The 18,002-nt window shown below is 37.1% G+C and overlaps 2 protein-coding genes across 4 annotated transcripts in view; one reads left to right on the top strand and one right to left on the bottom strand.

Moving 5' to 3' along the window:
* gnao1a (guanine nucleotide binding protein (G protein), alpha activating activity polypeptide O, a) overlaps positions 1-5,004 on the bottom strand; it is a 104,343-nt gene extending 99,339 nt beyond the window's left edge. For 2 of the 3 annotated variants that reach the window (XM_048169136.1, XM_048169135.1), the window contains exons 1-2: positions 4,252-5,004; positions 4,074-4,116 (exon numbers count right to left, since the gene is read on the bottom strand). In XM_048169136.1, the coding sequence (XP_048025093.1) occupies positions 4,074-4,116; positions 4,252-4,369 (161 nt within the window). In that variant the 5' untranslated portion in view covers positions 4,370-5,004. The remainder of the gene's footprint in view (positions 1-4,073; positions 4,117-4,251) is intronic. The other variant, XM_048169134.1, reaches the window with a different exon arrangement.
* Positions 5,005-6,258: 1,254 nt separating this feature from the next.
* The window catches only part of hsf4 (heat shock transcription factor 4), a 36,640-nt gene continuing 24,896 nt past the window's right edge, over positions 6,259-18,002 (top strand). Inside the window, exon 1 of the mRNA XM_048168530.1 lies at positions 6,259-9,739. The gene's annotated coding sequence lies outside the window, so the exon portion shown is untranslated. The remainder of the gene's footprint in view (positions 9,740-18,002) is intronic.

Here is an 18,002-nt window from a genome sequence, read left to right as displayed (position 1 = left end):
TGTCAAATCAACTTAAATTAACGTTGTTCAGATAACATAATATTTTGAGTTTCTGTTGATTAAACCAATCGTCTTCATTGTATCAACACACATTTTTTAATTTCATTGAACTCAAAATTTTAAGGCAACCAGGTAACTTACTTTTTTTTTAAGTTAAACCAACAATTCTTTTTTTACAGTGTCTTTACTGTCACTTTTGATGAATTTAATGCTTCTAAGCTTAATAAAAATATTAATTTATTTCCAAAAAATAAAAAAGACCATAAACTTTTACATGGCAGTGTACAAACTGTACAAACTATAGTCAGTGCAAAGCCTAGTCTTTACATGTTTAACAGCCAAACAAGAATCAGATTTCATATCAGACCTGATGACATACATACGGCTTTAATATGCCACAACCTGCATCTAAAAAGGGTGTTCTGTGCACAAATCATACCATATAACTTTTCGTATACATTTTATGTTTTCTGAAGGATTTTGATCATCCATGCATGACACGCGTGGGTGAGGAAGTGACATGCACGATGATGACACACATGGCTCCATCTCCAGGGTCTATAAAACTGTTCTCCATCACCATAAACTCACATTTTTTTCCTCTCCCCGCAACACACAAAATACATCTTCAATCGCTCATATTTCATTCCCATAGGACTAAGTGCCAGGAAGATGAGCACAGGAACAGAGAAAAAGAGAGAGAGAGACGTGTATGTGTGATATGTTCAGCTACTGAGAGCAGCCAGTGCACACTTAAACACTCCCCTCTCACACTGAACTAATGAAGCAGATGGAAGCACTGTTGCCTGCCTAGAGGACTACACCATAATCACAGGGTTTACCAACATCTCCCCTCCTCATGCTGCGCCCTCTCTCTCTCACCATCTTTCACACATCACCCAGTTCCCTGGTTTACTCTGACATGATAAGTGCACACCTCCTCCTTGTCTCAGCCACCCTTTTCAAGCCATGCAATACAGAATACCGTTTAACTAAAGGCTAGAAACCATCTAGCACACAATGGAGATATTGTGTCCGATTATATTGTTGCAAAGAGAATGTTGTCGTTCTGTTATGTCTTTCACATTCTCAAAAAGGCCTGACCAAAACCACTGATCTAGATTCAACAAGCTGTGCTATTATCCCATACGCATAACATTTCTTGAAAAATTGCATGACATATAAAGGCTTATATGCTTATATACACTTAACCGTTGTCTCTGGGGAAGCTTAAAGACATAATAAAATCAGCTCTGCCAACTGCTCCGTTTACATTAGAGGAATAAAAATACATCTTAGAGATATATAAGGAATTTTAATTAGTTTGTTCTGGATTCTAATAACATAACAGATTGCAAAATTGCTTTTTATTGTGCACACTTTGCAATACAACATAATTACAAGTACATTAATGCAATACATTATATTGAAGCTGCAATATCCTAAAAAGCATTTCAAGTAAGAGACAGTGGCGGAACATTTAACGGTCTAGTTAAGCTCAACAAAAGCCCTAAAAAAGCAACTCATTCATGGCGTATTACAGTAAGAAGCCCAGAGCTGCATACTCCACTCCTTTAGGACCCAAACAGTTTAACCAGCTCCATCATGAGACACTCTTATTACCCAATTAAGCACATCAGAGCAACAATGAATCCTTAGAGAGGAAAGAGTCATAACTCTTTGGATGACTTAGAAATATGCCTGAGGCATTAGCTGCAATGGCTTAAAACACTGTGGTAAATACTGTCATTAATTTGTTCAGCTGACCAAGCAATTTAAATATTGAAAAATTATATCATTTTGGTTTCTCCATGTCCTCAAACTCAACTTGTTATATTTAGGGGCAATATATGCCCCGGAGTTTTCATTTTTCTCCCTTTTTGGAGGTATTGTAAAATAATCGTAAATTGTACAGTCAGATTTTGTCTGTTGGGCCTACCTGAACCAATTCAAAATTTGCCGTAAATAGTGTACAAGATATTATAACACAAACATTATACTAGAATATACTGAAAGATATCAAATGTTATATTAGGGGAATTCACTGTGGGCACATTTTCTGCAACTACATTTTAAATTTCTTGGGAATTAGCATTTGCGCTAAATATTTCATAATTTCTGCCTCTGCTCGTCAGCTGCTTATTTTGATATTGTTCCAAGCTAAGCATTGTATTTATGGAGTAAAACATTCACACACAAATATAATACAAAAGAATCGAAGTAGGTAGGTGTTTGGGGAAATATAATAGACCGCATCCCTTAAACACGTGTGGGAAAAGATGCACAAATCCATCCCCTGTTTTCCCTCTCGCCGCAGGTTCAAGGCTCTTAACGACGGAGAAAACCGAAAATGCCCGAAGAAAGCCGATCACAGAAAAAGACTCTGCTGGGCGCTGTCCACCACTGAAACCGCCTGAAATCTTCCGATGCACAATTTCACAACATATCCATACTAATTACACGCGTTTTTCCATCACAAATGATTAGGATCGCATTACAAAACACCATGATATAATAACATGGACAGACCAGGTATACAGTGGCATTTTCCAAGGGCTACAGATTTCGATTCGACAAAGGCAGGGCTCGTGCACACACTTGAGAATGGATGCGTTTCTTCATCGAAAGCTTGCACTAAACAATAAACTGCGCTTGCTACAGCTCGACATATAAAAAAATCTCACTTACATCACGTATATTATCAGTAAGCATACATCATTATACGAATTCTATGACACACACACCGTCTTCAAATAGAGACAGTGACCATAAAAATAGATTATCGCAAAGCGAGTCGAAAATAACTACAGGAGCTGCATTTAACATCCAATTCAAATGAGCATATGACAACCAAACCACAAGGTAGATGATCAGATCGTTTTCAGTCAAGCGTAAAGAGGACGTCAGTACATAAAAATGGCCGTGAGGAAGTTGAGCTGGTTGGGTGTCAAACCTTCTTTCCTCACCATGAGCATCAACCCAGCACAGACTACAAACGCATGAAGGCCTGTTCATGTTGCACCAACGCCATGCACACACAGCCGACAGCATTATCTCCAGGCACTATTTGCCATATAAGCTCTTCCTTCACCATTCTCAATCAACAGAAGGCTCTTAACACCCTATTAACTGCAGAGTATAAACCGACTGATAGTGGGGGTTTTATAGATTTACATTTACAAGTGCTAAATAGAATATCCAGAACCATTTTTAAATTGTTTTATCCCTGCTTTCTAATAATCACTGTACTATAATACAACATAACCTTGTATTATGAATGCATTAATTAGCTTACATTTTATGTAGTTACATTTATATGAATGGCTGCAAACAGAGCTACTAAGCTTAAAATGCTACATCATTGAAAATGAATGGTTGATATGTGAAAGCTTGCAAGCAGTACTTTACTATTAAGGGGACGACATTTATCAATAAACCCAACACTGAAGAACCAATTACTAGTTAAGTGGAAAAGTGTGAATATGTGAAAATATATGGGTCAAATCAGTTATCGGTCTCTACTGCATATAGGTAAAAGAATATGAATATAAAATATTCAATTCTCTGCTAAATGGTACAGTAGCATATGCATATATATATATATATATATATATATATATATATATATATATATATATATATATATATATATATAGGGCCTATATTTGATTTACGACGTTTGTCATATCAACAAATGCACAGGAAGACATCCTAAATGCCCACAGGATGAAGTGAAATCGGGGTGGAGTGTGTCAGTGGACGCCAATAGAGCATTAGACTAGGAAACACGGTCCCCCAGTTGACTTTCAGCACCATTTTCGTGAACAGCACATCGACGGCGCCTCGTCTTCCCGAACCCACATTTATACATACTGCGGATCTGCTACACCGTATCATCATGTCACGGCTACAATGTATGTAACACGCTAGTGGAGAATGAACTCCTTGAAAATATGGCGGACCTAAGAATTCGCCATCAAGCAATAGAGGGTGTGTGTGTGGGTGGGTGGTTTCGTGTGTGTCTCACACAGCGCACACTGACTGATGGATGTCATTTAAAACATGCCACTTACTTCATCTGTTTCACGATGGTACTTTTCCCAGATTCCCCGGCCCCTGTGGAGAAGAGACAGACACAAGGGAATAAGATCGCCTGTCACAATGAAGAGATCCCATATATGTGCATTCATCGGATGAGACACTGCGATGTGTAGGATACAGCTAGATTTGAAGGGCTCCACTCCGCATTACCTAGCAGGAGCAATTTCACATCTTTAGCAGCAGTGATTCCGTCTTCTTTGAGGTTTTTCTCGATGGCTTTGCTCCTGTCCAGAGCCGCTCTTTCCTCTGCGCTCAGTGTACATCCCATGGCTAGATGAACCTTGGCTCTTTTTATCTCCAAAATGGTCCGGGTGAGAAATATCCTCGGTGTTTCTTCCTTATTCCTCTCTATGGCTGTCCCTATCCCTCTCTCTCACACACACACTCTCTCTCCCTGTCGGCGACTAGCTAGAGCATTAAATCCCGCAAAAGACAACGTTGGGCTGGAACATAAGTCTCTGGCGCGCGCTCTCGGTCTGTGTAACGGGGTCGTGGTGCTCGGTCCTCGGGCTGGGAGGTCTCTACTGGGCGGCGGCGGCGACTGCTGCGAGCGCTGGCATCGTTAGCGTGCTCACAATGGAGGGTCAGTATGGAGAGAGAACGCGCTGGGCTCGACGCTCTCAGACAATCTCGCTGACGTCAGGAGCAGAGAAGGAGAGAGACAGAGCGCGCGCGCACGAGCGAGCATTCGAATCGCGCACCGCTATAACTACAGCTAGATTTATGGCGTTATCTGTAGGCGGAATAAATGCGCTTCTCTTGGTATTTGACGCAACGCGAACGCTGTTAAACGGTGTGTATGCACGACTATACGGGATCGGTGTTGTGTTTCTGTGGGAAACGGATGATTTAAAGCCGATGAGCGGGCCCTGGCCACAGGAAGAATCACAGAAAGGTGTGGCCATTAGCCTAGTGTTGACAACCTGTAACAGCAACGCCAAATGACTAGAAATCTGATGGCAATGAGAAATACTGATCTTGCTACGAAATTATAAACAAAATATTGCTGTTTAAAATTTCAAAAGGCTCTTAATCAATGTAGGCCTACTTCATTGGCGAGGTTGTTTAACAAAGCCAGTATGCAAATTATGCAATGACATTCAGGAGTAGAATGAATATAGTTACAATAGGTAATTAAACATTAAATGTAGGTTAAAGGTGAGTGTGTGTGTGTGTGTGTGTGTGTGTGTATATATATATACAACAACCAACATCAGAAAACTTAGCCAGATTTCTAGCTAATGTTTTTTTTAATGCTACACTCTAAAAAATGCTGGGTTAAAAACAACCCAAATTGGGTTGAAAATGGACAAACCCAGTGGTTGGGTTAAATGTTTGCCCAACTTGTTTAAAAATTACTATATGTCTGGCTTAAAATGAACCCAAAATAGTCTGGAAATTAAACATCAGACACATAATTACTAGAGGCAACAATAATAATCAAAAGGTGAACATTTATTAATAAGCAATTGAATAAATGTTTATTGTTTAATTACTATTCATTAAACTTATTAATAAATGTTCATTTATTAAACATATTAATAAATGTTCATTTCCAACATACTTTGGGTTCATTTTAAAGGGTTAGTTCACCCAAAAATGAAAATAATGTCATTTATTACTCACCCTCATGTCGTTCCATACCTGTAAGACCTTCGTTCATCTTCGGAACACAAATTAAGATATTTTTGATGAAATCCGATGGCTCAGTGAGCTCGGGTGTAGAACGACATGAGGATGAGTAATAAATGACATTATTATCATTTTTGGGTGAACTAACCCTTTAAGCAAGCAATACAGTAGTTTTTAAACAATAGCTGAGTTAAATAAAACTACCTAGCAGGTTGGGTCAAACATTTAACCCAACCGTTAAGTTAAAACAACCCAATTGCTGGGTTTGTCCATTTTCAACCCAATTTGGGTTGTTTTTAACCCAGCATTTTGCATTTTTAACATATTAAAGTTATGAAATCAAAATTGGGGATTCTTTTTTGTTATATAAATGATTTAAAACCACATCTCAAAACCACATCTCTTCTCTGATGACGTGTGCACTGGCGTGAGGGCCTGGCAACCTGTCACTCACATGAGATCTCAGCAATTAGCAAACAAAAACAATCCAATGATCCAATCAATTTGATGGAGAAAATCAAGTCCCGCCCTACTTTCGGGAAGCTGTTTCACTTGGACATATGCGTCATAATAGGTAAAAAAAAAAAAAAGAGAAGATCATAACATTTTCGTGGTTTATACCGACTTTAACCATGTAGGCCTACCGCCCAAAGTAATCAGAAAGCAAGCGATACTGTTGCTTAGATTATGCTTAGAATATGACTTTAGTTTTTTACAACCCAGACTCACTGGAAAAACAATGCGAAGCCTTGTGGTGAAATTTAATTTCTTTCCTCCTTGCAAAGTAAACTGCCCAGTGAGTGGTGCTAAAAGCGTGGTCAGTTTTATCTGAAACAGATAAAAGTAAATCTGGCTAAGTTTTCTGATGTTGGTTGTTGTATGTATCGTGGTAATTCGGAAATGAAATGTCTGGTGGGTGGAGCTAAAAGGTTAATGCTCTATTGCATTTGAAAATAATGTGCCACCTACATAGCCTGACTTCATCATACTCATATTCTAGGCAGAACTTCCCGTCCAAAAAATGTTGTGGGCGGGGTTCGGGCTGGCACCCAGGCTACCACCTACACTGACCCTTCCCTAAATCTAACCAATAGTCTCAACAAAAGCAAACGTGAGATAAAAAAATGCATTTGCTGAAGCAACCATGCCATTAGCTTGCTTCTACGAGTCTTTGAGCTCTTTTATCGTGACTATTGTTTTACGGGACTCATATCCGAGCGCTCTACATCGCAAGTGCAATATAGCTGATCAAGTTTACTACGTCAGAAAATCCTTTGAGCTTACACATTGAGCTGGTTATGTGATGCAAACAGCAAAATTCTTTGTTCTGCTGTACACAAAGAATGTTATTTGGAAGAATGTTTGTAGCCAAGCAGATCTCACCCCCATTGACTACCATAATATTTTTTTCCTAATATGGTAGTCAATTGGAGTGCGAGATTCCAAATATCTTCCTTTGTGTTCAGCAGAACAAAGAAATGTATACAGGTTTGGAACAACTTGAGGGTGAGTTTTTTGGGTGAACTATCCCTTTAATGGCATCTATAAGTATGTTTTTTGTAGTTTGGCCAAAATGTAAGTGGCACATTTTCCAATGAAAATATGTTGGTTTTTTAGCCTTTATTTGGCCTACTGACCTTCTACTAAATTTACATTTGTAGTTTCTATAACATTTGAAAACCACGCCGAAACCTATACTTAATAACCTATATAATTCAGGGCCCTGTTTACAACAAATATTAAAATATTAAAATACATTTTGCTGCATCAGAGATCCCAAGTGGAGAACAATAAATACAGGTGTCAACGGGGCCCATAATGTTTTAAGAGTGCCCACATTTAACCACATTTGGAGAAAGCTGATAATGTATGTGACCATATTGTAACCTATAGTGGCAATGTTCAGGTAAAATGCTTTCAAATAGCTTTAAAGGACCATTGTGAGACATGTTTTGAGAAAGCACATAAAACATGGGATTTAAACTTTACAAGGTGAAAAAGGAAGACAGGAAAGATGAAATAAAGAAACTGGATCTCTGAGATTAGACAGTCGGCAAAACCAGGTGGATCCACCTGCTAGAATAACAATATACAATATAATGAAATAAACATCCGTTAAAGGTATTGATGAATATTTTCACATGAATGCAGATGTACTCATAACTCTAGGCTATGGTGAAGCGATGAGGGTGTGTGGCTCAAATATGCCGTTGCATGGCTGGAAAACCTGCATTTGATCTTTTCCTTTTTGGTATTTGTTATATAATTTTGGTAAATGTGAAATGAGATTTGAAAAAATCAAATCTGCATTACAAATTCAAGTGACACAGTTTTCTCCTGTTCCAAAACTGCTATCCTAAACTAAAACTATGATATAAACCCATGAGCATGAGTGGGTCTAGAAATGGTCTGTATAATCTTATGAGCATAGAATTGAGTATGGAAGTCCTATTCCAATGCATATATCTGTCAACACTTCCCAGGCCCCTGTTATGAATATGAACTTCTTTCTAATAGTCTGGATCGATCAATGCTAAATAAAGTATTTTCATTAAAGGTCCCGGGTATTACTATTATTATTATTATGATTAAAACTGAGGAATTTAAAAAGCACAGTATAAACACACCAGTTTCAATTATTAGCATTTCGTTTGGCTTGAATCGACCCATTGAACTGTAGAGAGGTGTCTATTCACACATTACACACAAACTCAGTGGTGTGATATTGTCAGTATTGACAGTAATTTGCCATTTTGTCTTGGTGATATCACACTGCTAAAAACATATGCCCAGAAATAATTCTAAAGGATCATCTTAAAAATAAATTAGATTTCTCTGCCACTATTGCTAATAGCAACCATTCGAATGCTTTGCAGTAATATCCTATTATTGACAATTAGGCCAGTGAAGCTTTGTTGATTTGATTTGACTTGATTTAAAAAGGAAAGGGAGGGAGGAGAGAGAGAGACCTAATAAATGAGACTGAAGGTTGTGGGTTTACAATCCCTCTTCTTGTATTATATATAATGAATTGGAAATTTTCTTAAAACCAGTGTATTGATTCTGCTATTTATGTTACAGGCAAGATCTGTATTTGGTATCTGAGAGGTAACTGAGGATCTGACCCATGAGTTATATTTTGTAGAAAGAGAACTTTATTCTGCTCTTCTCATGATAGCTGCAAGAGACATGTAAGACAACTGTGTCTAAGGTCATAAATGGTCAATAATATATCCACTAACACAAATGCATACTTATCATGTGTAATTATTTTTAGGATTTGTTATTATATGTTAAACCATGACAGTGAATTTTGTATTATTGCTCTTTGTGGATGTACTTTTTATGTTCTGTTCCAGTGAAGTCCTGACAAAACACAGCCTTCAAGGGAAAAGATATTGCCAATGTTTTATCTAATTGTGCCTGCAAGGGTTGTTTATTATTTTTAGAGGCATGTGACCATGCCAAAGGTGTCAGGGTTCTGAGTGAGAGAGGACCCAAATGAGCGTTGACAGGGTGGTTGACAAGGAACAAGAAGGTAATTGAGGAGTGAAACTGTCCAAACAGTAGAGGCAGGTCGCACAACGGGGGAAACAGGCAGGTCAGGGGTGAGACAACATCCATTCGGATGCTGCTAGAATTATCTGTACTGTTAACATAACCAAACCTGTAGAAATGACGTCAAATGATTATCCATATGACTAAGTACTAGTGTTTCTATGTCTTAAGTTAGTTGGAGGCTGGATCCTCTTACTCATTTTTTTACGGCCTATGGTAGTGTGGAGAATTTGTCTTCAGTAAACTCTTTGTCAGCTTCAGCTTTGATGCCTGGTCTTCATTGAGCACAGCATACTGATTTCTTTATGTGGTCTAACTGTTATTCCCCTACAAGACAGATAAGAGGTGAGAGAGACAGTGGTAGGAGTGACTGAATCTGTGAATCTAGCAGTAGATATCCACCCACGCACCATTACGAAGCAGTCGCCCAGGCTTGTTTTCAGCGTTTGTAAGTATGCACATAACTGCTGACATGCTCAACTTCACCACATACGTGTCATGCGACTCATGTAGATTATCTGTTTAAAATAGACATGGAAGGGTTGAAATTTTTAATGTTAAAGATGATTTTTAGTCTGAGATGGATCTATGTTTCAATGTGCCACACACTGACCTGTTATGTTTTTGTGTTTAAACAAGTCATGAGAAAATATGTAGAGACAGAAGCGAGACAACAGACTAGATTCAGTTCTTCTTATTTCCTGTGATCCGTTACCTGAAAGTGAAATCTGCACGTAGCCTGAAATGAAACTAGGGCTGTAGTATGCTAACAAATGTTCAATAGTATGATGTATTCACACTCCACCTCTAAATCTGAAAGGGAAAAAAAGGCTTCTTCGGGTACATTTCACACTTCACGAGTTACTGTAAAACATTTTCAGCTGATTAAACTTAGAAATGAAAGTTCACCGGCTGCCTTAAAAATGTGAGTTAACTCAACTAAACATAAGTTCACTCAACTTGAAGATAACCTTTGTTTCAACTCACAAATAGTCAAAACAATGGATTATTTTTTGAGATGAGACTTAAAGTAATGCATTGTCTTGACTATTTGTGAGTTGAAACAAAGGTTATCTTCAAGTTGAGTTAACTTATGTTTAGTTGAGTTAACTCACATTTTTCAGGTGAACTTTAACCAGCTGAAAATGTTTAAAAAAGACATCTATTGAGTTTTATAGCAGCCAATTACTTTTTTACATTTACAATAAACTATGAAAAATACAAAATATATTATGTGGCTACATGCATTCACCACAATGTCATTTGTAATCTGAATTATCTTAAAGTGGAGATCAACCACCAAATAACACCAGTATTTTGAAATGTGTTACTATCACTGCCATTGGAGAAGGATAATTGGAGTCGCCCAAAAAGAAGGTGGTGTGATCAAAGCAAAGGGTCAGGGGTAATGCAATCAATTGTTTATGGATGGCAGATGTGTAAGCATTCATCTCCTTAAAATCACATTGTTCCATTAGCATTCATTACAAGATGATGATAAGGAAGATAAAAAATGTTCTGTTATACTGTTCTCAAATAACAGTGTCATTAAGTTCAAATCCATCATCAGAAACACTGAGTGGAAAGAATGACACAACTTTATAATCAATGCATCTGATGCAAGAATATCAAGAGCATCAGTTTGCATAAGGGTCTGCCTGTGATTGTAAGACTATAGTTAAACCACACTGACACTCTGAAGATGATTATGTTATCATACATTAATGCTAATTCTAATTCTAAACTGAAAACCATTAAAAAAACTGAACCTCTTTCAGTTGTTATTGATTTTGTTTAAAAAAAAAAGATTTTTTTAGCTGTTTGCTCAGTTTACTTAATTAAAATGAGCTAAAGCGACACTAATTTTTATTTTTTTAACTTAAAGGGTTAGTTCACCCAAATACTCACCCTCATGTTGCACATCCGTAAGACCTTTGTTCATCTTCGGAAAACAAATCCGATGGCTTAGTGAGGTCTGCATTGCCAGCAAGACAATTAACACTTTCAATGCCCAGAAAGCTACTACAGATCAAAGTTTGAACTAATTGTTATATACTTGTATATGACAATTTAGTTCAAACTTTGACCTGTGAAGAGCAGTAATACACTTAGCAGCGTCTACACTGCCAGAATTCTAATAGAGAAGAAGTGAGCTAGTTCAAGACGAGTGTCTATGGTTAAAACGTATGTTTTTTGTTTTTGTTAATGTTTAATGTTCCGTAATGTTTGACATTTAAAAGAATTTCTGTTATGTTGATTTTTGTGGTTACCATTGTGCTGAAGAGTAGAGCTTGTGGTTAGCCTGTGGTTGGCTACATGAAATACAATGATGCTACTCAATGAGCCATATCTGTACTAATATCAGAGACAAGTCATTTTTTTACTTGCTTTTTCCATTTACTTGCTCATTTCTTCACCACAATAGTAACCAATAAAAAAAGATCTCATGCAACTCTGCATAGGGTACCAATCTGACCAGTGACAGCACAGGTTACATAAACAAGAGTGAATTACGTTCAGGGAACGCTCACAGAATACATCAAATGAAACTGGTGTGGCTTATAGTCTGTTTTGTTTATGGAAAGAGACATTAAAGAATAAACTGTGAAAATGGAAAAAGAAAGAGTGCAAAAGCAAGAAAAATTCCACAATCTGAAACAAAAGTGGGACTCCGATAACTTCAATGTTCATATATCATTATATGTCTGTCTTCTTAGTTGTAAAGTATGCGATTAGCTGTAATGGAGTTTGCTTGAGGCTTTTATGCCATGATGACTCTCAGGATGTGGCATGAGATAAGGGAAGCTCTCAGGCTACAAACTAACACAAGAATCTCACTGGTGTAAAAGTCAGAACTGTGTTAACTCATGAAATTTACATTTATGAGTCAGTTTACTTAATATGCTGTTACCAAACATAACAGTGAAAATTCAGTAACCGTATAAATATACTAGTTGTGCAGTGTGGAGACAGAGAGAGATGAAAGTGTGTTGAATGGTGAGATGAAGTGTTCTTCATGCATTGATTTTGAATGAACTGACTTTAAGCTCAATATAAATAGATAAATGTGCAACTATATGACTACATACTGTACAGTAGACTCTCCAATTTGTACAGTTAAATGGCCTAGGTAGGGGTAGGTGCAAAGTGCTAGAGGTCATCAGAAATGTTTTAGTGCCCCAAGAATCAACACAAAGCAGGAATGGAAAGATAGAAACTGTTTTTTGTTTTTTGTTTTCTTCAGAGCAGTGCTCAAAAACTCTTTCTGTTGAACAAATAATGCATCGAAGTCTTGTGTCTCCCTTGCACTGACTGACCCCTTCCAGGAGGTGATGAACTTGATGATTGCCTTCTAGAACTGGACCATCAAATCCTGTGCCAAATTGAATTTGCTCAGTTGTAGCCGAAAGTAAATCCTCCGTTGAGAATTTTCTACAACAGAGTCAGGGTTCGTCTTCCATTTAAGGCCCTGTAAGATTATGGTTTGCAAGACTTTGAAGGAGTCAGTTTTAGACACAGTCAAATGGCTGACAGAAGTGAAGGCTTTAGAGCTCAAACTGAAGTTCAGTCATCTCTACAGTCTTCAAAGCACCAGCTCTGATTTGGTGTGACTGAACCAAGAAGACTTACCATTTAGCTTCCTGGCTGTCTGTATGCAAATATGTTCCCATCTTTTGGATACAGTCTGTTTTCTTACACATCATCAAGACTTGTGAATATACAGTGGACTTAAAAGTATCTAGCAACTTTTAGACAAGTTTTAGTAAACAAATGATATTAGAACTAACGTCACTTTTCAGAGCTAGTTTGCATAATGAAATTAAGTATACTTGTGTATGTCAGTAAATCATTTCCAATCAAATTATCCTAATGTTTGACTAAAAAAAAAAAAAAAACATTTTAAAGACTTTAAAGAGCTTGAGCATATAAAGTGGCAGATGATATAACTGTGGATGCTAACATATTTATCGTTATAGCAAAGTCCCTTTAAGACAAGTCATTTCACTCGGCGGCCATCTTTGAAACGCCTCTCGGGCATCCTGGGCATCATGCAGCTCCTATCTCTTTGAATGGGAAACATCAAATTCTCCAAAACTGTTGGCCAACCTTACGATTAAACTTCATATTTGAAATCACCAATGAAATCTAACAACAACCGGCTCATAAATTTAGTTTCTAAACGCTCGAATCATGACAAAAAATATGTATTTTTCAGGCTGGATCAAGCTAATGCGCATGCGCAGACCTAAATGCGCGTCTCTTCGGAGGCTCGCGTCTGACTGTTTCTATAGAAACCGGTGATTCTAACGGTGACGCGATGACTTTACCAGTCGGCGATTGGCTCTTATTTAGAAGGCGGGACTTATTCCGCCATATTGCGCGTTACACTTTCTCCCATTCAAAACAATACGAGTGACACGTCTTGTGTTATTCTATAGTCTTTGGTTATAGTTATCTTTAAAGTTATTCTTGGTGTGAACAGCCTTTAAACACATCCCTCTTTGTACCTGTCAAGCTGAAGCAAGTCAAACGTGGTGCTGCTTTCAAAATCCCAAACAACAAAAACATAGGTACTTATTTTCAAGTACTTACTTTGCAAGTATGTTCTATATGAATGTGTGTATTATGTATGTAATCCACGCGTACTACATTTGCCATGTTGTCACTATCATGTGACCAACCAGCATCAGTTGCGTAACTTCACTGTCATTCACAAATCCCCTCCCATGGCTTCATGGGATAGTAAAGTGTCCATCATATGCACACTTCAGAATCTCGCTGGAAGTAGTACTGCATCTGGTTACATTTGCCTACTGTTTAATGAGTATTGGGAATTTGGACATATTTCTTTTATCGCACACTGTTTTTTGCCTACTATATAGCATGGAAGTATGCAATTTCGGATGCAGTCGGCATCTGTTTTCAAGCGCTTGGGAGTTCTCATTTCCCTTCAGGCAGCAATGAAACACTTCAACGATGTTCACTCTTGCTCTGTCTCTTTATCTTCCTCTGTCTTGTTATTTCTTTTAGGACGTTTGGCTCTGTAAGCCATTGATGAAAAATGAGAAATCGTGAACATTTTTTCTCCCTCCAAACTCATGAAAAAAATTTATGCCCTCAGTTTCCGCCTTTCGATATATGGACTGTCAGTTATGAATGTGCAAAATGATTGACAGGCAGAAGGTGCATCACAGCCTTATTAAGCCTTGAGTATACTTCATAGCATACACACAGTCAAACGCACAGCCTTGAAAAATTCAATTGACTCGTACCTGTACACAGGTGTTCGACGCACGTGCAGTTTTGAGCAATCTCTTACAACCCATGTAAATATCTTTGTATTCTTTCATGCTAGAGTTGTATAAATGAGGGCACTTTCTAACCTTTTCGAACAATCTGTTGTCTATATAGGCCTCCATTGTCATTGTAGCTTGCATGCGTTCCGGTCTGTTCTTTTTATGCAGGTTTTCTTCGTCTATCTTGTGAATCGACACCCCCAGGGCACGGTTGCCACCTTGTGGATAAACTAATTACTGCAAAAAAAGTAAATGCGCATGTGTGCGTGGTTACAAAAATCTGACGGTGCAATAAGCATGTACTCTTCTGATGATGAAATTCGCGTCACTCACACTGTACGCTGACCCTGCCGTACGCATAAAAAGTGAAGTATACTTTGGGCTTTATGATTGTCTAAACAAAACAAAACACAATTAAATAACATATTTCAAATCAGCATCAAAATCTGACACGAGTTCAAATTGTTTCTTATGCTCAAATAGTGTTATAAAAGCTTATTTTTTCAGGCTAGACCAGCCAATGCGCATGTGCAGTCCTAGAGACTCTGGTTTCTATGGGAACTGGAGTTTCAAATGACAACTGCAATGACTTTACAAACTGCTGATTGGCTCTTTTACATAGGAGGCGGGGCGTATTCCGCCATATTGCACGCTGCAGTTTCTCCCATTTATAAGTAATAGGAGTGAACCGTTTTTCTATACCTGTATATTGATATAAATATAAAATAGATCTATATAAATATATATATCAATATAAAAAAAAACTGGTGATTTGAGGTTGACCTCCCTTTAATGTCAATACAGTCAGTTTTGCTTTCTCCTGTTCTCTCTCTTTAGCGCTTGACTGAAAATATGTCTGATTAACTAACTAACCTTCTGAAATTCCAAAAGAATAGCATCACCCTAATATCTGTTGAGTGGTTATGTACAATGCAATATCTGCAATGTCTTTCCAGTTATTTCATTTTGTCAAGGAAACAAAAATGTTTCACTACAGAAACATTAAAAGACTGAATTCCTTAAGATTTTATGAATAAACCAGCAGTTCTCCATTTTTTTTTTTTTTTAAATAGAGCTCCACCAGGTGCCCTTGACAGTGATGAGCACCAGGTGGCAGTTTCACTGGTTGTCTTAGCAATTCTCTGAAGAAGGACTGCTTTACTGCTTATCACATACACAGATGGATAAATTAAATGGTCTCTGTGTCTGAGTTGCCTTTCAGATTAATACTGAGGAATGTAAGTATTCCTCAGTACTAATCTGATGTCAGTTGTCTTGTAAGCTCATTAAAATGGACATAACATGAAGATTTATTTATTTAAAAGATTAGTGACCAGCAAAAAAAAAAAAAAGTTTATGTTAATGTAAATATACAAGCTGACATGAAATTTCAAATCAGATTATTTGACAGGAAATATGTTAAGTACAGTTTTACTTTTGTTTTGTGATTTATGTATATGAAACTGAAAGTTCAAACAAGTAAAACCCTGCCTGTGGTGATCCTTGTCCACGTGGCATGTGTTTTATATTTCAGACTGTGAAACTCAAAAAATCAGTTACTTTAAGCACACAGATTCATGACATCCTCTAACTGCTGACTTTCAGTTCCTTCAGTTTAATTCTATCAGAGGACATTCCATCTTCCTGTGTAGCAAAGACAGATTTCAGTACAAACATCATGATGGTTAGGACTTTACCAACTACTTCAGCTTTTACATACAGAAACCATTTTTTTAATGCTCAGGAGGTCTCATCCAGAAGGGTGGGGGTGGGGGTGGAAAATGAGCTTATCATACAAAAGCACATGAAATATAGAGAGAGACCAAAAAAAAAAAAAAGGTGTACAGCAACACATTGAAAGATGTGAAAGAATTTAATTCACACTAGCTAGACCCAGTCACACAGCGACTGACAGGCCACAATAAGAGACTTTGTCACTACACATTATTTCATTTCATCAAGAATAAAGGCACTAAGCTAGAGCAAGACATATTGAATAAAATAAAAACCCCAAGAGCACCATTGTAGTGTTTGTCCTTGTTTGAAATATACTAAGAGAAACAGGCCAGGAAACTTGGGAATCAACCATTCAACCAATCACACACAAATCAACCAATTTTCATTAGCTGTTCAAACATGGCCTGTATGAACAGTTGTCTCAAGGTCAGTACACTATTTGGCAAGCAATTACTTCGTGGGTTTTTTTTTTGTCTTCTAGAGAAGGTTTTTTTTTTTTTTTTTTAAAAGTGGGGTCCGGGGGCTAATAAATAAACAGATGAATAAATAAAAATTTGATTAAAACATGTAAATAAGGGAATAAATAAATCTAACAGTATAGTACAGTACTAAAATGAGTAGGAAAAAATATAGTAAATAAAATAAATAAAAATCTGACAATATTTTCTCGCAGTACAAATTGGGTCTTAGTACAGGAAACTTTATAGATGCCTTTTAAATTTTAGGATGAGGGTTCCTCACATGAGGATAATAATAGGTCTATGGCATCTAAAAGACAAAAAAATCCCTGTAAAGCATGACTGGGGTGACTAGTGAGTGATGTAGCATATTTTGTTTAAACATCTGTAACTTTTTTGTGCTTTGTGTCTCAGAGTTTAATATAATATTCCCATATTTACATGCATCAGACGAAAGTAGTTCAAAAGTATACTGCTAAATGAATAAAATAATAATAATTTTAAAAAACGTTAATGTCAAGTACAGAGTTGTTACTTTAATAATTTGCCCTTTGTGCTCTTGTTATATACAGCTCTGGGATTGAATTACATTTAAGTGTATCGAACAAAACAAATGACCAACTGATCAAAGTATTTAAAGTAAATGTTTAAAATGTTTGATGTTAAATCCACTATTGTTTTATAAAAAATAAAAAAATTCTATACAGTATTTAATGCAACTACATCAGAATTAATGGCGATTAAAGGATAAGTTAACTTTAAAATGAAAATTACCGCAATATTGCTCACCCTCAAGCCATCCTACATGTATATGACTTTCTTCTTTCTGATGAACACAATTGGAATTATATTAATAAATATCCTACGCATCCCAGCTTTATAATGGCAGTGAACGGACCATAACAGGTCATAAACAGACTCCACACGGGTCCAGAGGGTTCATAAAGGCCTTCTAAAGGTGAAGTGATGTGTTTGTGTAAGAAAAATATCCATATTTAACAAGTTATAAAGTAAAATATCTAGCTTCTGCCAGACCGCCTTCCATATTAAACTTACGAAGAAAGTGTAATGCCTCTCGCCGCTCAAAACGCTTAACGCCGTTCAACTTACGAACGGAAGCTAGATATTTTACTTGTTAAATATGGATATTTTTCTTACACAAATGCATCGCTTTGGAAGGCCTTTATTAACCCCCCGGAGCTGTGTGGAGTACGTTTAT

This window comes from Megalobrama amblycephala, linkage group LG19 (assembly GCF_018812025.1).
Source record: "Megalobrama amblycephala isolate DHTTF-2021 linkage group LG19, ASM1881202v1, whole genome shotgun sequence".
In the NCBI taxonomy this organism is placed as follows: domain Eukaryota; kingdom Metazoa; phylum Chordata; class Actinopteri; order Cypriniformes; family Xenocyprididae; genus Megalobrama; species Megalobrama amblycephala.
The sequence above is the reverse complement of the archived record's forward strand: the minus strand, read 5'-3'. Positions and strand labels throughout refer to the sequence as shown.